General features: G+C 40.9%; 3 protein-coding genes across 4 annotated transcripts; 1 reads left to right on the plus strand and 2 right to left on the minus strand.

Annotated features, from left to right (window-relative positions):
- Positions 1 to 2,180: 2,180 nt before the first annotated feature.
- Positions 2,181 to 7,823, minus strand: LOC125969220 (ATP-sensitive inward rectifier potassium channel 12). The gene is made up of 3 exons (XM_049721095.1): positions 7,611 to 7,823; positions 4,769 to 4,942; positions 2,181 to 4,299 (listed from the first exon to the last, which is right to left on the minus strand). Exons 2-3 carry the CDS (start codon positions 4,858 to 4,860, stop codon positions 2,670 to 2,672), a joined length of 1,722 nt encoding a protein of 573 aa, XP_049577052.1. The 5' UTR covers positions 4,861 to 4,942; positions 7,611 to 7,823; the 3' UTR covers positions 2,181 to 2,669.
- Positions 7,824 to 9,641: 1,818 nt separating this feature from the next.
- On the plus strand, positions 9,642 to 21,205 carry LOC125969211 (TRIO and F-actin-binding protein). Of its 2 annotated transcripts, XM_049721061.2 has the most exons (19): positions 9,642 to 10,857; positions 11,219 to 11,375; positions 12,213 to 12,358; positions 12,460 to 12,626; positions 12,740 to 13,752; positions 13,826 to 13,965; positions 14,214 to 14,364; positions 14,435 to 14,485; positions 14,877 to 14,909; positions 14,991 to 15,059; positions 15,491 to 15,580; positions 15,760 to 15,854; positions 16,503 to 17,088; positions 17,537 to 17,771; positions 17,961 to 18,060; positions 18,327 to 18,486; positions 18,619 to 18,723; positions 19,562 to 19,648; positions 19,739 to 21,205. In XM_049721061.2, the coding sequence occupies exons 2-19, from the start codon at positions 11,241 to 11,243 to the stop codon at positions 19,892 to 19,894; spliced, it is 3,519 nt and encodes a 1,172-aa protein (XP_049577018.1). In that variant the 5' UTR covers positions 9,642 to 10,857; positions 11,219 to 11,240; the 3' UTR covers positions 19,895 to 21,205. The 2 variants fall into 2 exon arrangements, with proteins under 2 accessions (XP_049577018.1, XP_049577019.1); XM_049721062.2 differs by lacking the exons at positions 9,642 to 10,857; positions 11,219 to 11,375 and adding an exon at positions 11,439 to 11,577.
- Positions 19,981 to 21,262, minus strand: smdt1b (single-pass membrane protein with aspartate-rich tail 1b). Its single transcript, XM_049721126.2, has 3 exons — positions 21,070 to 21,262; positions 20,290 to 20,453; positions 19,981 to 20,211 (listed from the first exon to the last, which is right to left on the minus strand). The coding sequence occupies exons 1-2, from the start codon at positions 21,229 to 21,231 to the stop codon at positions 20,316 to 20,318; spliced, it is 300 nt and encodes a 99-aa protein (XP_049577083.1). The 5' UTR covers positions 21,232 to 21,262; the 3' UTR covers positions 19,981 to 20,211; positions 20,290 to 20,315.
- Positions 21,263 to 21,366: the final 104 nt, after the last annotated feature.

Genomic DNA, 21,366 nt, shown 5'->3' on the forward strand with positions numbered 1-21,366 from the left:
GGGGTGTGTTAAATGGGATGTTACTATACAGTTAGTCGAGCTTCTCCTATTATATTTTTTGTTACAATTATATATTATTTTCCTTGGATTAATGCAAAATCATTTTTAAGTAACTTGTCACATCACATGTGTATAAAATGCCATTCGCCTTTGTGTTGTGTTTTTGATGTTTTTCTTAAATAGTGTCTAATATAATATTTAAGGGAGTCATGGTCAACATGTTTAAGGTTTAGATTTTATTTTTTGCAGTCTAGCAGGAACTACTAACTAATATGTCATTTTAAAAAATTAGGGCATAAATATGATTCTTGCATGAACTCAAACTAAAATGAAACACTTGCAGGTCTATGAGGAGGGGATAAAAAGCACAATTTGCCTTTTTATTTTTGGGCGTTCAATGGCATGGTTCAGCCACATGGGGGCGCGTCAACAGCACCCATTAAAATTCACTACTTGCTGTCATCTTAATAACTTCTTTTTTGTCCTATATGTTTTTTCCCAAAGCGTGTCACCTGTCCTCCCTGTGATCTCCCACTTTGTTCATGTAGTGAATTATTTTTGCTCCATTTTCATCTTTTACCTCAATTTTCTGCTCCATTTTCATCTTTTACCTGAGGGAAAATGGGCATATTTTGGGCCAGGGGTTACATGAATGCACTTGTTCATATGTATCCCAATGTGGAACTTTTGGATATGAATTATTACAAGTTATTTTGGTTCTTTGTCCTTCTTGTCCTGATCATGCCAACCTGGTTTTGGAGCCTCTAGCACTGTTGTGCCCTAGTTTCTTTTAGGTATAATATACTGTACATATAAATATCAGCAGCATTTTATAATATACCGTGCTGTCTAATGATTTCCTAGCAACAGAGAAGAGATGAAGGGATTTACTTATTTATTCTGAAACCAAATATGAATTAAATACGTCATATTCTGTACTAATTATAATTAAGTCTAGTTTCAATTTTCTCATATCACAACAAATCTTGCATCCACATTACTTACCTTGGTTAAATCACCTTTGATGCAAACTGAAAGTAAAATGTGGGCACAGATGGATCCTTCCACCTGAAAGAAAGAATGTTGTGCACAATGCAAGGATAGACAATTCATTTAAGTGTAACAGTAAAAACTGTTTTTATTCGCTGTTTATCATACAAAACAACAAACTGTTTGTATCTACTGATAAAAGAAGAATAAAGTGCATTTTCTCATACATGTTTTACAGTTATTTGAATTCTGCTCTTCACTCATACTATTTTTTTTCGGATGATGCAAATTTTGACATCTACTTTTGTGATGTTAAAAGGATGTTTGAATGTAAGGAAATAACTGTTAAAACTGAGAATTCATGCTTCCTTTTAAACGCTTGCACACATAATGGTTCGTTCCATTAAAACATGAATAGTTGTGTGATTTTGTTTGAGCAGGACACCTAAAGCCTTAATGGTTTGCCAAACAAGCAAAGACCACTAGAAATGTGTAGACCACTTATGTAAAAACTGCTTTGTCTGGCAAAACTATCGACAAATCAAGTGTTTTTTTTAATGGGCGCCCCAAGTCAGTTTGAAACTAACTCAAGTTAATTCGTTCACCCATCAGTGCGTTTCTTTTTCTCAAGTATTAAAGAAACTCTATCATGCTATTTTAAGCTTTCCAACGACAATTACATGCGTGTATATGATTATTTATTACCTTTGGCACAATGGCGATCTAATTTGTTTTTAAATATAAGTTAATTTGTGGCTATTTTAACCCGGAAGTAAGCCGGAAGTAAGTCGCTCGTCGGTAGAATTGAGGTGCGTTCAATGACAGCTCATAAAGTAGGACATGTCAAAATTAATGTAAAAAAAAAAAAGCTTATTTAATGCACCAAACAGAAATGAAGCAATGACTACTATTGACTAGTACTTGAGCACATTGCAGAAGAAACTCCAAGATAAGTGAACGGAGAAAAACACCACTTTGGGGGAATTTTGGTCAGGAATTTGCATGGCTAAAAGCTATTTTTTTTTTTTAAATTACTATGATATGGCTCCTTTAACACAGTAACTCTTGAGCGGACCAAACAAAAATCTATCATCTAAAAATAAAATCTCTGGTGTGGTTTGGTAATGGCTCTTAATTAGAACTTGTTAATTGATTATTTTCCAAAAACATCTTGAGCGCATACACCAAACCTTGTTCCTTTTTTATTTTATTTTATCTCATTTTATTTTTTACCGTGTGAAACTGAAAAGAGAGCAAAACCAAGGACCAAGTTTACAAATCCATCGACTGAATCCCACAGGAAAAAGTGAACTATAGGTGTGATGGCACCCTAAAATGCAATATTTCTAGCAGCTGCATCTGATGTATGAACTAAAATGATCAGTTCCATATTAAAATTAAACACTAATATATTTACAAAAAAATGAAGTCAAGAGCAAAAGCTTGATTCCTTCCCAGATCATACGCACGTTGACTAAAGCAAGGAAGTCTTTGAGATGAGCTTGTCGAAGGAGGTTAATCGATACCTCGATCAATCAATGAAAATGTACAATTCTCAAAACCGATGCCAGCCAAGACACACCAGCAAAACGATCCTTCCTTGTATAGTTCAAAAAGTGAACTGATTTTTTGTATTCACCATTAGTGCAATGAGGTTAGCCTTTGGCTTGCCGTCAGCTTTAGACTCCAGACTCTCGACTGACGTATAAAGGGAGATCGGGCTGCAGTTTATCCAGACTGATCTGGTTCTGAGTGTCCAGCACGCACAGCATCTCAACCATCTGATCCTTTACAAATGTCTCTTTGAAGCCCACAGGAAGGTTGTCTTGCAAACTTGCTCCTCTGTCACCTTTGACCTCCAGGCTGTCTACCTCCCCTTCGTCCTCATCGTCTCCACAACAAAGTGCAACCTCATTCTCATAACAGAAAGCGCTCGGGGAATGAAGGCCCAGGAGGTGACGGGCTGCCCTCGGAGCAAGAGGTGATGGGGACCGCGAGAAACTCGAAGCGGAGGACGAGGACGCCCGTCTGTGACCTTCCCTTTGACTGAGCTCCCTGGCACTGCAGTGTGGTGTGGTTGGCACTTCGTACGTCTTGTGGAAGCTAGAGTAGTCCACGTGGTAGCGGTTCCCCTTTTCAAAGACCACCGGTTCAAAACGATGACCCCACAAGATCTCCTTGGCCAAATAGGAACTACGGGCCTGAGTGGTCATCGCCGTGGCTTCCACCATGCCTTCCAGGATGACCACAATCTCAAAGTCTTCCTTCTGAAGATCAGCACTACTCAGGTCATACAGAGGACTGGTCTTGTTAATCTCGTGGACCACCACCAGCGGCGACACTAGAAACAACCGGTCCAGACCGTCATCGTAACCGACGTCGATATCTGTCTGCTCCAAAGGAAGGTACTCGCCCTCAGCGGTCACTTTGGGTCTAATGAGCTGGGCGCGCACATGAGCCTCCACGATGTGGCTCTTCCGCATGTTCCCCAGGCGCCACATGAGGCACAGTTTCCCATCCCGCAAGGCGATGACAGCGTGATGTGAGAATAGCAGAGTCTGAGCCCGTTTTTTGGGACGCACCATCTTGGCCATGATGGTGCCTATCATGAAGGAGTCAATGATGCAGCCCACGATGGACTGCACCACCACGGTCACCACAGCCACTGGGCATTCTTCAGTGACACATCGAAACCCATATCCAATGGTAGTCTGCGTTTCTATGGAGAAGAGGAACGCCCCGATAAAGCCTTGGATGTGTAGGATACATGGCCGCCACTGGTCCCGCCTGTCCTCCGACTTGCTCTGAGAATCTCCTTCCTTCGTAGGGAAGTGAAGGTCAAAGTCTCCATGAGCCAACGCCACTCCCCAGAAGACCAGACCAAAAAACAACCAGGACAAAAGGAAGGTGGCGGTGAAGATGAGCAGCAGGTAACGCCAGCGTATGTCCACACAGGTGGTAAAAATATCAGCCAGGTATCGACGTTGCTTATCCTCCATGTTATCAAAAACGACGTTACACTGGCCGTTCTTTTTCACGAATCGGCTGCGCAGGCGACTGGTGACCAGGTCGGCGCCGGCGTGTCGACATGACGGCGAAGCCCGGCAGCTGTTGACCGTGGAGTCGTCCGGCACTCTCAGAGATAGAGCCCCTCGTCCTTCTTGGCCTGCAGGATATTTTCCCGCTCCTTCGTCCTGGGTCTGCATGCACAACCCCGTCAAGGCCTGCTGAGTCAGAGGACTGTGGCCATTGTGGAGGCCCAAGGCTGAGATCTTCAGGGCATCTTCGTCTGTGGAAACAATGCTGTATCTGGAAAACAGAAGAAAAGTGTGACTAATGTTTCGAAACTGTGGGACAACTGACAATTTTATTTTGTATGCCAAGTGAGCGTGTGTTGTCCTGTGTTTCCTGGAAAGTCCCATTTTCCAGTGGGACCGTCACAGTCTGCATGAACTTGGGTCCAAGTTGTGGCAGCGAGCCACCACATTCATCATATTGATCCGTGCTGTATGTGGCAGGTCATGCCTTTTTTGTAAAGTGCATTACCACCACCCACACTGGAGTAGTCCGGCGCCACGTCATGACTTTCCAGCCAATCAAATGAGAGGAACGTCCATTTGGCCTTAGCGGAGGTCAACTTCTCATGACTGTGAGTGATACATGTATGCATCTACAACAGAGTCGTTTCTATAGCGACGGGATGTAAATAATTCGCCACAGGAAAGGCCACACAATCAATCAACACTTTGGTATGTACGTCACGTTTTCGGTAGCTTACCTGTTGACTCGCACTGCTCCCATGGCAATGGTGATCATCAGTCTATGTCTGCTAGGGCAGTAATGAAGGTTGGGACGGGCAGTTCCAACCATGAAAGTATTCTTGCCGGACTGAGATACAGTATGAGCTCAGGTGGGTCTCGCACTTGGGACCAGCGTCTTCTCATGACATTTTCTGGGAGCAGAAAAGAAATGTGTAACCTTAGAGACCTTTCTCGGATTGTTACAAAAAGTTCGAATTCAGAAATTTTATTGATAACCAAGACTGGGGATGTTTTGGCTTTTAAAAAAAAAAAATATACTATTACTGACTGTTTTGAGCACCTGGTATCAGTTACAGGTGTCAGCAACCCTTGTGAGTACTCGATACCTTGAAATAAGGCTAGTATCGAACCAATATCAATACCCGATATCGGTACTCATCCATTTTTTCAAGGCAACTGATCAAGTGGCTTAGGCCGGGGACTGCTTTGCACATTATCCAAGCATCCATCCAAATATCCCCCCCCCCCCAAAAAAATCAAGCATTTGGCCTTGCCCTAATGCACGGACAGGGCAGACAGTTTTGCGTAATGAAAGCTTATTGATTAGGTCCTTCTAGTGGTTTGCCTCAGGGAGTTTACTAGGGGTGGAAAACCAGACAGGCAACAGTGGGGGCAAAGGTCTAAAAAAGACATGAATCAGTGGTAATCTACTGTTAGAGGAACAATTGATCTGCTGGTTGGCCCCATGACAAGGTTGAGGGGTGAGTTTGCTTGGCTTATTATGTCAGAAGCAGCAGAAACAAAAAAGTGTTGCATAAGCAATACTGTAGCAGGGTCAATCGCATGCAATCCTAAAGGGCATCATCGACGTGAGTGCCTTGTGTTAAAGCAAGATAGTAATGGATGGTTTTGGCAATATTTCCAACAACAATATCCATCATCAATAAACACTCTGGGATACACGCAAATACACATCTTGATGGGATTTAGCGTCATGTAACGTGTGTGACTCTCCCAGACTTGCACCAAGGACAGATGTCGCCAACTGGCTTCTGATTGGCCGGATCCCGAGTGATTTTCAACTGGATAATCCCCAAATAGGAGGATGACGTCAACACAACGACTCCGGCATCTGGAGGAAAATGTCCTCTACGTGAAAGCTCAGCCTTTTTCTTAAAGACGAGCAACTCTATAAAAGATCTGTGAAACTACTCCATTTTTTATACATTTTCCAGTTTGACTTGATCAATATAACGATTCATTCAGTTCAAGTGAGGGCAAACCATTTTACAGTGTTCATTTCTATTTTCAAATATTTAGGTCAAATAATATTTCGACCCCTAATGAGGTACTTTTACTTTTCAGTTGGGAATAGTAAATTTATTGTGGTGTGTGTTGCCATAGTAACGTTTCTCTTGATAAAGAGAAAATAAAGTTGTGTATTTTTTTTGCTATCGCGGCACACGATACGAATCGGCAGCCACGTGATCTAATCAAGATTTATCGGGAGAAGATCCCGCATGTTTGACGTCAGCTTTATTCAAATTTGTCAGGGAAACCATAATCTCATGCAAGGCAAAAGATGGAGAAAGCCCTGGTCAAATACCAGATTATTATGCCTCTTAATCTCCCAGTCCAAACAACAATATAAAAGGTGGTTGCCGCGAGACCCGGCCTGAACTGTCCAATCTGAACTCTAATGATGCGAGCGGAAGGATAAACAGAGAAGAAGAATGAAAGAGAGAAATAATGTGTGAGTGAAAGATTCTTTCTGAGAAAAAGTGAGATGTTTACAGATTGCACAAAGTGTAAAGAGAAAAGAAGACAGTAGAGATTAAGATGACGAGATTATGACATCAGAGGATGTTACTCCATCTAATGGTATTTGCGGAAAAAAAATGAGAATGAACGTGTGACAAAACACAGGAGAATGAAAATACTTGTGATCACTTTACGCAACACTATGATTCTCTTAAAAACCCAGACTATGATATAAATAATAGCTAAAAGTCTAAAAACAATCAAATAAATAGAAAAGTATAATTTTTTTGTGTTCTCCGTTTCTACTACAATACAACCTACAATTAAATAAATTAAAATAACTAAATAGATAATGTTAGCTTCCATTAGCTCTGTATTTTTACTGCACAATATTCAAATTCAATTTAGAGATAATATTATAATGTGTTTAAACAAGTCATTAAAGAATTTAAAATTTATGGGTTGGTATTGAAATATTTTTGGAGATTTTTTTTTTTTTTTAGACAGGCAATACATTAGGAATCCTAATTTATGAACTGACAATTGAAGATTACAGCAGAGTTTCCACCGTCAGCTGCAATCAATGCTTGAAAGTATGCAAGCACAAGTTATGATGGGGCAGTTTGCAAACGAAGCGGCATGTGTGACGTACGTGGGCCTGATTGGGGCCACGGGAGCTGTCCAGTGCTGAAAATCAATGCACGGCCTGCAGGGACAATCGACAGGCACGAAGAGGAGTGAGGTGGGGGGAGGGTGGAGGGGGGGGGGGGGGAGGTTTTCGGGTGACGAACCCCAACCCTACCCTAAACTGTAAAATGATTTTATCCATTCAGATGTTTTACACTGTTTACACTAGCCACATGTTTTACAGTCGGCTTACTCAACCAGATGAACGTTTTGTTGAACTATCGATCCACGTGTTTCTGAGCGTTTGGGTTATATTTGAGTTTAAATAGGGATTCAAAATTGTTTCATATTTTCAGATTTGGATAAAAATTTAGATCAATACAGCAAGTAGGCAAGATAGCATTTATTTTATGTTCGACTTATTGGTCATATTTCAAGTTAACAATACTCCAGATAAATGATGACACTCACCTTGATGTTCCGGCAGTGTGAATCATTCGGGAACTGTCATTGGCGTCATCCTGAGTCTGGTCGCTGCTTGATTTTTTCTAATATTTTCGCAACTTCTTTTTGTGTGCTTTGTCTTGCACAAACTTGTAAATGTCTCCAATGTGAGCTTGGTCATCGTTGCTCCATAACGGTGAAGCGTTTCACTGCTGCCTCGAGCTTGGGCATCTGCCTCGATCTGTGCGTGCCTGTGTGAGTGTGTGTATGCGTGTGTGTGTGTTTGAGCGAGAGAGATCATGAGAGAGAGAGAAAGAGAGAGAGGTATGACTATCTTCCAATTTGTATTTGCTATTGTTTTGCCCATTGTGTGGAAATATGTTGTGATTTAGCATGTAGCCAACTCAGGCTTGACACGAAACGTCACGAATTTTTTCAATATTATTGTGAAATTTCCAAGGTTTTGAATTTGGAAAGCTACTTACAATCGTGTGCTGTCCGAAATGTTCTGAAGAATGTGGTCTTTCCATCTTGAGGGGCTTGGTTGGACAAGAATAAAATAAAATTTAAATCTAAATATGTCTACACACTAGTCACACTGGATTGGTGGACTATAGGTGAGTAAAATTTGAATATAAAATTATTAATTCAGTATTTGTATTTTTTCCATTATTTCATATTATTTCGAAAATGGGCATTTGCGCCGTTGTGGGAGTGAACACAGCGAGTTTATTTCCTGGCCAATCGCAGCAACTCCTTTCATTCCTTTTAAATTTAGTGCAAGAGGGGCTATGTGTGGAATTAGAAAAATCATTTAAATAAAAATAAAAAATCTCATTCCAATTCCTCGATTGTCCCTTACTTTAAAGATAACTGCGCAGAAGCCGATGCCTCACGACACTGATCTACCCTGAGCCGACCTCAGATTCAAACCAGTGCCAAAAGAAGTGATTAAGTTAGTTGAGAGTCATTATGTGCTGATTAAGCAGAGGTTATATAACAGTTACACGTGCTGATAATTATGAGAATCTTAATGGTCATAAGGTCTTCAGAGTGTCCTTAGGCTGTGTCCAAAAATCACACAATCTTTGGAGATAAAAAAAATTACCATAAACAAATCGCCTGTGTGTACAAGTTTCTTTTAGCCTGTGTTTTGAAACAGTTTGCATACCAGACCAAACTTTTTAGTTTCCATGGAAACTGTATCTTCGCTTTTCTCTGCGTGTATAAATACACATACTCTCCCGTCGCGCAATTTATTTTTAAAATGCATTCTTTTTAGTTTGGCGAAACAACAGGTGGGTGTTTTAAGTGCGTGGGAGGGATCCTGTATTGCAGCGCCCAGAAACGTGGGCTGAAGGTCAGAGGTCAGAGATTCGCCCGCGTGGGCTGACAAAAGAAACGAGTGGGCCGAAATGAACTCGCAGTCCAAGTAACACATTTGAATGAGATAAGTAGTCACTATATATTTTTTTTAAACCACTTGGTGATTTATACAGTCGTGGCTTTAAATTTATTTATTCCAAAACATGTACAGCACTTATACAGGAGCAATGGACATTTTTTTTCCCCCAGACACAAAGCTCAGAGAAGATCAGGGACTGAATTAACCAACAGAAGCCTTCATTTGCATCATGGTAACTCTTCTCTTTAGTCCATTTTTAGATTTCTGAGGCAGATGATGAGGTTTGTTGGTGTATTTTTTTTTTTTTTTTTTGGGTCTCAGTGGCCTTGCTTGATGACTCCCAAGCTCGCATGTCATGAGAGCCAATTATTCACTTTGAGGGCTCATCCAGGTCAACTTGATTATAGAAAAGCAGGCCGAGGGGGCCGTGAAAAGTGTGTGTGTCTGTGTGTGTGTCCTAGAGTGGTTCTCCCTGTGAATGAATTAATTGAATCTAAATTTTAATATAAAAAAAAAAAAACTCGAAGGGGATTTGTCAATCTAGCAAGGTGAAGTAAATTATTCTTCAGTTTCCCATTACACCGTTAGATGATTTATTCGTTAAACGATACGATTATTTCAGTGGTTGTTGTTTGGATTGATGTGGAACGTCATGGCATCATACTGGAAGTTGGATATAATACAGGATGTCTTCTTAGAGTTAAAATGTGTTTACTATAAGAACAGCACCCTTCTTGTATTGGCTGTGCAACTGTATCTAACGTTGTGGTTTGTAAGTCAAATCATGCAAAACATATTTTAAGTGTTATCAAAGAGATAGTGTACTTGGAAATAACTTAGTCTCGGGGGCTTGGTATCAGCGGATACCTAAATTATGCAGTGTTGTACTTTGAGTATTAGTTACAGTCTTAAATATATTATGATATTGCTTAATATATAGCAAATTATGTTTGTATGGATGTGATACCATAATAAGTATCCTTTGAGAAACTTTAAGGTAGAAGTAGTTTGTGAGCTAACAGCTGTTTATAAACACACACAAAAAATAGTTGCCTGTTAATTGTTATTTCCAACCAGTTTAATTATAGCCATTTGCCTCTTTGGCTTCATAGTTGTTAGTTTTTATTTTTTAAATGACAATATTGTTGGCTCTAAAAAGACGCCCCCCTGTGGCTGGAATCTCAAAGTGACCTCAACACTTAGAACATCTGCTGGTACAGGTACAGATATAATTTCATTATTTAAACATTCTGTAATTGATTAGATTGAACATGTTAATAATCAATTCAACTATGTTTAAAGCTGATTTCTCACTCTATTTTTTAATTTGGGTCATGTGGGTTTAAATGTTTCTTGTAAGCTCAGGCTAGCCAACCAAAATTGTCATTTCCTTTTAGATCTACATTCGTATTATTAGGACCATAGATAATATACAAATATTGGACATACCAATGAGTACACAAAATGGCATTCCATTGCCTGCTCCAGATCTTCATTAATTTAATTTTGCAGTTACTGGGCAGACTCAGATAAAAGGCCTTATTACCAAATTTATACTGTTTGTACTAGTGTGCTCTGTTCCAGGATCAGATGGTGTCGTTGTCTTTTATTTCACGTCCATGCTGATTCACTGTCATGGCAACCATCTGTGTAGCAACCTCGCCTTCTCCATAAGACAGCTGTCAGAAGTCAGTCTACTTTGTAAAGATGATAGTATCGGATAGAACATAGTCTCCATGTGGGCCCGTGGGAGAACCAATCAACTTTAGTTTGGAAGAACTCAACCAAGGAACAATGCATCAAAGTACCAGAACAACTGTTTGAACCTAAAGGCAACTTCTCCAGGGAGGAACCAAAGCTTTAAAGAAGGTAAAGACTATTGATAACGTAGGCTTTGGTTGAGATGTTTCTGTATGATCCTGAGCATAACAAAACAACTTTAAACTAAATTTTTAAATGAGAGATTCAAGTAAACTTTGCCAGATAATGTTTTTGTGCTGATTCTGATTAAGCCCACATTTATATTAAATAATGAGAAATATAAAATGTGATGTCATTCTGTTTATATCATTTAATTTTCAATAGCATGCCTGATCAACAAAAGGTAACAATTAATTAAAAATTTTAATACTTGTTATTCTCATTATACAAAGAGTCTCCTGGGAAATAAGTCCACACTAATATTTACTGAAAGCTAGTCAATCATAATTTAATAATGACTCAATGGCAGATGCCGGAGGACGACAGGCGATATGTCTCTACCATCTGAGGACTGCTATTGCCGGCGTTTCCAGCCCAACACCTTTGACCCGTCTCGTTGCAGCACCTGCTTGCGGCCAGATCACATGCACCTTAACACTGCACCTGAAGATGCTTCACAAAAGTGGGTGTGTACATGACACAGTCAAAAACCTCTGTGTTACATGCGCCACAATTTAGACCTGCTTTCAGATGGTCTAAAGTTCAGTCTACTTCCAGCCAACAAATTATCAGGAGTGCCAGGGAAAAGAAAACACTAGAACGCCTAGCACGAGGTGGTGACACATTGGCTTGATTGAGGTCATGATATCAACCAAGTGAAACAACAAGGTGCTGTTGGAATCTATATGATTAATTGATGATAGTTCATCGGAAGCACGAGGAATCTGTTGTAATATGAGACGACCAGATGACACTTATGGTCCACCAAGAAATAACATTGAGTTAACTTTAAGTCATTTTATTTCTAAATACAAAAGGAGAAGGATGGACTTTGAAATCTGGAGGATCAAAACTTATCCACTAATGAGTGTTGAGGCAAAAAAAGGGATCAAGATAAGAGTCATGTGGGCGGTTCTTACAATGCAAAAGAGAAATGAAATAATAATGAGGGTGAGCAGGGACTAGCTTGTGTTACGTCCGGCGTGCAGTCGAAGCGTTAGCTTCGCTAGATGAATGAAGAGGGTCATAATTGTTGGTGGAAGCTGATTTAGATGGAAGATAGAGGAGACAGTAAGTGCAATTTGTCATATTGTATTGTGAAAAAATATTATTTTAATGTGGTGTAATTAAATTGTGTTTCATTCTTTTCCAATCTTTCTCTGCTGTGTCACTTTTCATTATTGGCGCGAGCTAAGTCGCTATAATGAGGAAAGAAAAATTGGACGAACTAAAAATTGATCATTTTCCCGTATTGATGATAGAGATGATTGATTGTATCGTGTTTTTTCTTTCATTTTTTTTAGGAGTTGGGTGATGATGAGCAAGTCTTATCTGAGGTGAACTCAAGTGCCAGTGGTGATGACATCACAGATGCTTACGAGTGGAGTCTTGTCCGCAGTTTGAGTCCTGAGTGCGAACTTGATATCTGTGACACTGACACACAATCTAGGTGACACGTTATATACGTCCTTAAGCCTGTTTTTTTTTTTTTTTTTTTTTACTTCCGCATCGGCACACACCAATTTGTTGTCCTTCTCCCTCATTTTTCAGCTCTACAAATAATAGCCACAGTCCAGAGAGGAGCAGGTCCCAACGTTCAGAAAGGAATTGTGTCACCCTCGGAGATATGACCCGGATGGACCCTTCTCCCATTCGCAGTGCTGGGAGTCCCTGGATGGACGAGAGGCGAGGCAGGAACAGATCCCGCAGAACTTCAGGTCACTGCACATAACACTGGCAAAAATTCTAAAAGTCTTTTGATATTAAAAACCAATTTTCCGCAGCTTACCTCATTCCGATTCCGTTGATTCAAATGTTGTTTGGATTTCAGAGTCCCGAGGAGTCAGAGAACAAGAAAGTGGCTACTTCTCTCCAGACCGAAGAACTGATAGTGAACATCTGACAGAGGATGTCAACAAAAAATCTTATCGCTACTACGAGAGGGGTCGTCCACTCCCCAACAACTACGTTCCTGAACCCAAAGCCTCTGTCCCGTATCGGAACATCAATCTCGGTATTCCCTCGCAGAGGAGGAACCCTGAAACGTACATGCTGGACACTTGGAGAAGCGAATCTCCTCAGAGGTATTCATACCACTCCAATTTCCGAAAGGGGACTGAGTCATTGAGGAACTCTCCAACACGTCATAGCTCAGTGAGTCCAGACAGACACAAGAGCTCAGACCACCGAATGCGCTCCCTCTCCAGAAGTGAGACTCGATCTCATGGCTCGTCTCACCTTCCCTCTCATCGTACATCCAGCAGGTCCAGCTCATCACGTAGACGAGGTTCCTTAGCCTCTCGAACGGTGTCACCATCAAGACTAACAGCTTCTCATAGGCGCACCGACTCCTTTTCACAAAATGGACGCTATGAAGCACAAGAAGGATGTAGCCGAGAATCCAAAAGCCCATCACAAGCTTCCCACAAGCATAGTTTAGACTCTGAGAGGCTCTACAGAAATCTGGAGTCCATCTCCCGCCGTACCTCCTCCTCAATATTTCAACAGAACACAAATGAGGGATCCCAAAGATCTCCTCGAAGCAGAGAAGGCTCTCTGTCTAGAAATGGCTCACACAGCAACACCTCACCAAAACTAAGCGCCTCTCCTGGATCCTGGCAGGGATCTTCACAGTCTGTGCTGGCCATTCCCATCTCTCGTGGTTTGAAACATGGCACGGATCACCAAGGGTCGGCTGGGTCACCGCCACCTGTTGTGATCACGGAAATGGAAAAGAGCAAAAATACGAACATCAGCCGTGATAGAAGCAGGAGTAACGTGAGGAGCGGCATGGAGGCCTTGCTCCTCTCTGAACCCAAAACGGCTGTGCAAGAACTCGAGGAGGTAAGTCACATGTATTTTATAAAGTTGACCCACCCGCCACAAAATTAGGCACCCCTGCTTTTCTAACTCTGAGGTGGGGATGACATTGGAAGACTACATCGTACTGGCTGACATTCCGACAATCCAAGTGGAGTCAGAGGAAGACTTTCCGGGTCTGACGAAGAGGAACCAGAGTCCAAGTCCTTGTAGAGAGCAAAGGTTTCGGACTCAAAGGTTGGTACAAATACAATGATTGCTTTTGTGGGGTGAAAGATCAGCAAAAACTCCTATTGTAAACTTATTTTAGTTTGACATTTTAATCATTATTTATGGACATTGTTAATTAAAATATTTTTGGGGAGGGTTGATTTTGATGGATAATATTAGGAGCATGAAACTAAATGAGATTTAATACGAGAGTGACATTGTTACATTGTTAAAATTAACTTTTTTTTTAACTACTCTTATATGCAATCGTGAAGCCATCAACCTCAGACCGAATTCTACAGTTGGAATTTTGCTTCGGATGAGAGAGGCAGAGGTAGAGAGCGAGGGAGAGACAGGAGAGAGAAGAAGGACTCGGAGAACGGTCGCTTATCACGAAGACAGTCGACAACATCTCTCCATACACAGGTGCCATTTTTTTTTTTTTTTAAACCAAAACATCAACAATCTATTTAACACTGCGGTCATTCCATCGCAGAGAGACTCAAAGCCGGATGAGCGAGGACTTCACGACTGTCCGCAGACACAGGTGAAGCTCTTGTGTAGGAGGAAGAAAATTGTGTATTTTTATTTCCGTTTTTATCGAATCATTCAAGCAACACAGCCATAGTAAAAACTTCATTTCATGTCTAATTTCATTGATCCCCACTCTTACATTGGATACCATCAACCTTGTGAGTAACTTTTCTTTTTTTTTTCATTTTCTTTTGTTCACACTTTAATAGGATAGATTTTTTTTTTTTTTAATATAACTTAGCCTAGCCATTCTGTTTTGTATTCTTTATTCTAATAGTGGCACACACTAGTCAGAGTTGTTTTTTGTAAGTTTGGTCTTCTTTGTTTCATCTGTCGTAACTGACACGGAAACCACAATAAAATGCTTACTCATACTTCCGTCTCCAGATGCTGCGACTCTGAAGGGGTGGATGTCTCGACTGGATGAAAACAACAAGGTCAAAATTATTTTCTATCTTCATTCATTTTGTGCAATTGCCACCAATATATTGGACACCATTTTTTTTTTTTTTTTACAGTGGAGGAAACACTGGTTTGTTCTGGATGATGAGTCGCTGAAATATTACAAGGACCCAGAGGCTGAGGAGGTATTTGATAAAGCACAAAAGGCCACTTATGGCTGGTGTCAGACGGAACCCTCTTAGCACTTTTCAGGAAACCAAAAACACGACATGTTTGTTAATCCATTAATATATTGCACTGCATCAATAAAGAAAGCGAAGCCATTTTCAACATTTGGTCAATACTTTGTAGAAATAATGAACCCATGGGGACTGACTGATGGGTACAGCTTTGAAAAAATGAAAATAAAAAAAATTAAAAATGACTAAATTCGGATAAAGGAGGTTTCCCGCCTGACAATGACTTCAAGATTTTTTTTATACTTGTTATTTAACTGTGTTGCATCAGTTGCTTTTTTTTTTTAGGGCTTCCCAAATTCTGATTTATTCATGGTATTTCATAACTCAAGTTATCTATGAATTCATAGACTGCTATTTGTTTTCTTCTTGTGCAATAGTCAGATGACTTGGACGGAGAAATTCACTTATCCACTTGTGTCAACGTGTCAGACTGGGATGTGGAAAAAAACTACGGGCTCCAGATTCAAGTATTGTACTTTTTTTTCCCCCACGCTTGGCTAATTGACTTACAAAATGTATCAGCATTGTTTATTACCCTGCTCAGTTTCATATCTATCATATGTTTGACTGCTTCCTGTTTAACGACGTGAATGTGTGTGTGTGTGCGTGTGTGTGTGTGTTTACTGGGTCTTTTGATTACTTCTAGACAAAGAGGGCAGTGTTCACTCTCTCTGCAGTGACCTCTAGATTGCGGCGGAACTGGGTGACGTTACTCAAGCAGGCCATCCAGAACAACATGCAGTGAGTGTGGCTCCATACTGGAAACTGGTTTGAAAGAAAAAAAAATAGCCTCTGGTAAAAGCTTATAGAGTCTAAAAATGCCTTTTCTGATATGGCTTAGATCATATTCCAATCCCAAAATACATCATTGACCCTTAGGGGTTGATTAAAGAAGATAGATTACTGTTTTGTAAAAAATAATAATAATAATGCAAAATATGGTAAACAACAAGAAGCAATTTTAAAAAGAAAAAAAAAAAAGGCCAAAACACTTTTACATCACAATGAAATAAAAAATCGCTACTCAAAAGCATTAAAAATTAATTGACTGTAATAAAACCAGCTTCATCATATTTTCTCAGTTCTGTGTTTTTAGTTTTGGATTTTTGCCATTTGCTAAAAAGGCTTCTACATCAATGTCCACCACTTATTTGTGGGGGTGTTCCGGAAAGTAAATACAAAAAAACTAAATAAATTGAACACGCACATTTGATTATAATATTCCGTCAAATTCTCATCTCTTCCAAGAATAAAGGAATGTCGCGAGGAGTCGGAAATTCCCGAGTTCATCAAAGACGTGCGTTTGGGTGGTCTGTCGGCGACGAGGCCTCCTATCTTTCTTCTGATGTGTAACCTTAGCCCCTTCACTTTGCCCCGTTCTCCCCTCAGCCAATCAGAAAGCGGCAGCCAGAAAGAGAACCCCCTCTCCCGCGGCCCGTCGTCATGCCAACCGGCTGCTCGCTTCACCTCTTCCGACAGCGCAGCTGCCCGCTCCCCACCGGTTGAAGGCCTCCATCCGCCAGCAGACGTGGCCGTGCACGCGGAGGTGAGCTCAGAACCTCTCAGACGAGAAGAACAGGAGGAGGGTTGGGACCGGGATTGGGCTAAGCGGCTGGAGGAGAGGAACAAGTGGTTTGAGGACGCTGCCCCCTTCAGCGAGATGAGCAGCCGGTGGGACTGCATGGAGCTGAAGAGGGGGAGTGTACCCGTGCCCGTCATTGACCCCACGGACACAGAGGTCAACAGGAAGTGGATGGAATTCGAGAGCCTGTCATTTAGGGACATGAGCGCGCAGTCACTCATCGGAGTCCAGGCCTCTGATTCTCGTGTTGACACCCAGAACTGTCACTCAAGAACTGACAAGGATGAAGGGTTTGTCACCAGTTCCCCAAGTGACTTCTCAAGGGAGGCTCCCGCAACTGTAAACGGGTCACACATTGTTCAAACAAACACAGCCGAAGCCCTTCAAAAGGAGGTGAGGAATGTATTTGGACACTTTTACTTGCAGGGCCGGAGCAGGACTTATTTTTATAGCTCACACAGAGCGGCTCATTTAGGTTCATGACATTTCCATGAAGATATCTGAAATAGCTTACTAACAATATTCATATTGTAAATGATGAAAAATCAAAATAATTGAAGGTGCTCACAAGATCAGTGTTTATTTCAACAAATGTGAGAATGGAAATAGTTCAAATGGACAAAAAAAGAGGTTTCACCTTCATAATGAAAGATCTTCGGTTAAATTTTGGGAGATTAAAGATGTCTTCAATGAGCAAGAAGAAATCAGGTTGCCATCTATCCAATTTTTCTGGATCACATTACCTGAGTCATTAAAAATCTAGAATCGCTTGAGCACTATTCTAATAAAAACACCTAATGGAGTTCCATTTCCATTCATCTTCTCCATTTTCATCTTCCAGGCACTGTCGCTTAGAGAGCAAATGGAGAGCATTAAAAGAGAGCCTCCCGCCAAGCTGATAAACGTGGACAGTCCATGTGGACCCGGGGCCCCCTGCGTGGCCCGGCTTGAAGCCATGGAAGCATCCCATCGCAAAGAACTGCGAAAGCTGCAGGAGAAACACGAGAGGGAGATCGGCGAGTTAGAGGGACGAAAAAACAAAACGCTGGAGGAGGAACGGCAAGCTTCTGCTAAAGGTTGAGTCTAAAGACCATTTATTAACAGTATTAAAAATGGCATCATGGTATATTTTAAAATAAAATATTATAAAACACAATGAAAAGATAACAGCTCCCATGGTAACAGACATCTGGTGGTAGTCAGCCATGTGATGTTTTAGCACGAGGCAGGAATCATTTCCTGACTGGCAAACATTATTATTACAGCCATGGAGGCCCTGAAAGCAGCCCACAAAGAGGAGCTGGAGAAGGCCAGGCGGCTGCCTGGGGGAGACGCACGTGTGGAGGCATCTTGCAGAAGCCACATGTACCAAATCATACATTCTCGCCGTGACTCCGTGTGTCCTCGTGTTTCAGTTCACCACACGAGTGTACTGCAGGGCATCAAACTATGGCCTGCGGGCCAAATTTGGCCCCTTAGTGTAATTATATTTGGCCCCCCAAGACAAATTCTGCATCAACTTTACGTGTTAATACTAAAATTACAAATTGTTGAGATGTTGCTAGCAAGTTTTTTCTTTTTACCATTCATTTTTTTTATTCGACGTTCATACATTTATTTGTGTTTGTCAGGCCACCGGTGGACGTGTGGCGTCGTGAGTTGGATGTCCTGTCTGAGCATTTCTCCGAGAAATGTATGCAGCTGAGCATCACCGAGGAAAGCAGCCAAAGAAAAGAAAACGATCTGGAATGTAAAGAAAGAGAGTTGCAACAGCTTTGGAGAGAAAACCAGGTCAATAATTTCCAGAGCTCTATATGGTGTACTATAAACAACTTCAATTATGCTCACCACGTTTGATTGTGCAACATTGCTTAACCTCATCAGTCAAAGCATATAAGTGACTTTTTTTTTTTTTTTTTTCAGGAGCTTAAAGCCAAGCTGGCCGAAGAGATTAGCCGCATGCGCTATTTCATCACAGGACAGAGGCCGGACGTGCGGTCCCTTGGTAACGTGGCATCAGAAGTTGAGGTAGTGACAGTGGTAATCTGTGGTTGAATTCAAATTTATGCAATTTTAACTCTTACATAAAAACCGTAGGGAAACTGTGACCAGCTGGCCGCACCCTGGCCTAGTTCTATTGTTTTGTTTTAATTGTACCTGAAATTGGATTTGGCAGACGTGTGCTGAGGGATTTTGGATCTAATTTAAAGAGACAAATTGTTAGAGCAAGGGTGCTTAATGTGTTGCCTTCCATCCCAGTAATGAGTCCCTGATGCATCATTATCATACTTTATTTATCATGGCCTTGTTAGTTTCCCTATGTTTGATTTCATTGATCAGCCCACACTGTCCTCTAGTGGTTGACCAGCGAATCGCTCTAGAATGGCGCTCCCCACGCTAACGATTGTAAAACCGTTCTAACCAAATTCTCGTCATGCATAAAATAGCAGCTATAAATCATCATCCATCAGGGTGGTCTTTTTTTTTTATTATTAAGCATTTTTTATGGGACTTGTCGGAATACTTATGATCCTGAGAAATGATTTTAACAGTAACAATAATGACTCATTATTTTCATTGTTTTTTAATTACAGCTAATAAATGTACATTAGCATGATTTTAAAATCATGAGGCGTGTAGCTTCCACTTTGATTGTTCTGACTGCTGTAAAAGATAGCAGCAGGGAGTACGTATATTTTTAGTTTTTTATACAAGTTGGTGCAAATATTAGCTACTTTGTCCTATATAAAAATATCTCGTGTATAGATGTTGGGTAGCTGTCAAAGGCCACAGATTATAATTATTTTTATTCTCCATGTCCAAAGCCTCAAACATATTTAAGCTCCTTGAACATTTCCCCTCTTAGATGGTGCTCCGAGCCAAAGAAAATGAGGTGCAGTCTCTTAAGAAGGAGGTCAGCTGCCTTCAAAGTGAAGTCCAGTCTCTCACTAAGGTATGGATACAAACGACATGTCACTGGCTCTAGCATTATAGCCAAGGCTAGATTATTTTAGCAAGGAGTGTTCAATTATGCTTTTTTTAGGAGAAGCAGGCAGCCTATGAGCGCTACAAGGAGGCTTATGTGGAGTTGAGTGATTTGAAGGGTCGAAGCAGGTTGGAGGTGGATGCTCTCAATGAACACTTGAGACTAGTCAATGCTGCACGACAGGAGAGAGCGAGGGAAGCCTGTGACCAATGAAGCTAACTAGTAAAAACCTCATCCAATGCAAATAAAGAAAATTCCACACAAGTGATGCAACAAAACTTGTGATGCCACCACGCAGATGGTTTTCGACTTGCTTTATTGAGCTCACAAGATGCAAACGAGTGAATGCTTTTAATTATTTAAGCCTCACATGATATGAGAATTTGTAAAATATGTTAAGGTGACAGATAAGGTGTCGAGGACAGAGGAAGGAGATGGGCAGAGGTAGGTGGATGCATCTGGAAGGATAAATGCCTCATCTTCCTCATTTTCCTTCTGCCTTATGATATTCTTGGACTCAACAATGCACCCTGTACATAATAAAAAAAACCAGGTCAAGTTGAAGAATGCAACACAAACTAAAACAGCACAAATTGGGCATGTCTTACCCAAGATTGCATAAATCAGTGTCAGTTCAGTCGTCGTCGTCATCATCCTCTGGAACGAAGATGTCATGCTCCTCCAAGAGAGCAGCAAAGTTCTTGCTGATTAGAGTTCCCACATAGAGAAATGGCACCACCACTGCAGTCATGCGGATGAGACCGAAGGGTGTCTAACAGGAATAATGGCAAAATATGGATGTTAGACTTTAAAGAGTGGATTACCCAAGATTAATATTTGTTGATGCATATGAATTCGTGTTTGTGCACTAATCAGATTACACATGATCATCATCGAGTAATTAAAACCCAACAGGGAAGGTTAATATGAACTAACAAAAAATACTGTACTTTCTTTAGGTCGTTTGGGAGCACATGGGGGAAAATATTTGAATTATAAATATTGACAATCACTCAACGCTGACAGTGTACTGTACTGCATTAGTCATCGTTTGCGCTGGAAATTTTTGCGCATACGGCAAAAAAAAAAAAAAAAAAGCAGGATTTGGTAGGAGCGTTTTCCTTGAAGAGCTCGACGAGAAAGATAATATTAGTTAAATTTAGGATAATTGGAATGCTATTTTTTTTCCGAGAGTAATTTATATAGGCAAAAAGTACTTCCTGACATTGCCTGTAACTTGTGTAAACACGCGTTCATTGGCTCATTTGACAAATGCAGACCAGTATCAGCATCCCGATTGGCTAAAAGAGATGTCATAAAACGTAAAATTCCGCCCACATGGTTAGTCATTTTCCTCGCATTGATAAAACGACCTCCAAAACACTTACTTTATCTGGTTTCGGTAGGATTGCCCCCGATGACGACGAAACTGCATTCCGAGTTTGCGTTGTCCTGTTGAGATTTGATGTTTTTGAAGCATTGTTACGAGCCAGTAGTCCAGCATTCCTGATGTTAGGTCGCAGGGAGGACCGTAAAATACTCGTCGCCATTTTTACCAGTGTAAAATTGTGGGCGGTGGCAAAAAATGACGTTCTGGGTGTTTCCTTTTGATGACGTCACTTTCATTAGCAGCCTTTACACGGGGTCGAAGTTGAATTACTTTTTAAATGCTGTTAAAACAAGAT

This window comes from Syngnathus scovelli, chromosome 5 (genome assembly GCF_024217435.2).
Source record: "Syngnathus scovelli strain Florida chromosome 5, RoL_Ssco_1.2, whole genome shotgun sequence".
Lineage (NCBI taxonomy): Eukaryota > Metazoa > Chordata > Actinopteri > Syngnathiformes > Syngnathidae > Syngnathus > Syngnathus scovelli.

Coding starts and splice junctions, on each gene's coding strand:
- smdt1b (XM_049721126.2), bottom strand. CDS start 21,231: ATGGCGACGAGTATTTTACGGTCCTCCCTGCGACCTAACATCAGGAAT. Junction 20,454..21,069: donor TCCTACCGAAACCAGATAAA/GTAAGTGTTTTG, acceptor TATTCCTGTTAG/ACACCCTTCGGTCTCATCCG.
- LOC125969211 (XM_049721061.2), top strand. CDS start 11,241: ATGTCTCTACCATCTGAGGACTGCTATTGCCGGCGTTTCCAGCCCAAC. Junction 14,365..14,434: donor CAACATCTCTCCATACACAG/GTGCCATTTTTT, acceptor ATTCCATCGCAG/AGAGACTCAAAGCCGGATGA. Junction 14,910..14,990: donor GACTGGATGAAAACAACAAG/GTCAAAATTATT, acceptor TTTTTTTTACAG/TGGAGGAAACACTGGTTTGT.
- LOC125969220 (XM_049721095.1), bottom strand. CDS start 4,860: ATGGTTGGAACTGCCCGTCCCAACCTTCATTACTGCCCTAGCAGACAT. Junction 4,300..4,768: donor GGAGCAGTGCGAGTCAACAG/GTAAGCTACCGA, acceptor TCTGTTTTCCAG/ATACAGCATTGTTTCCACAG.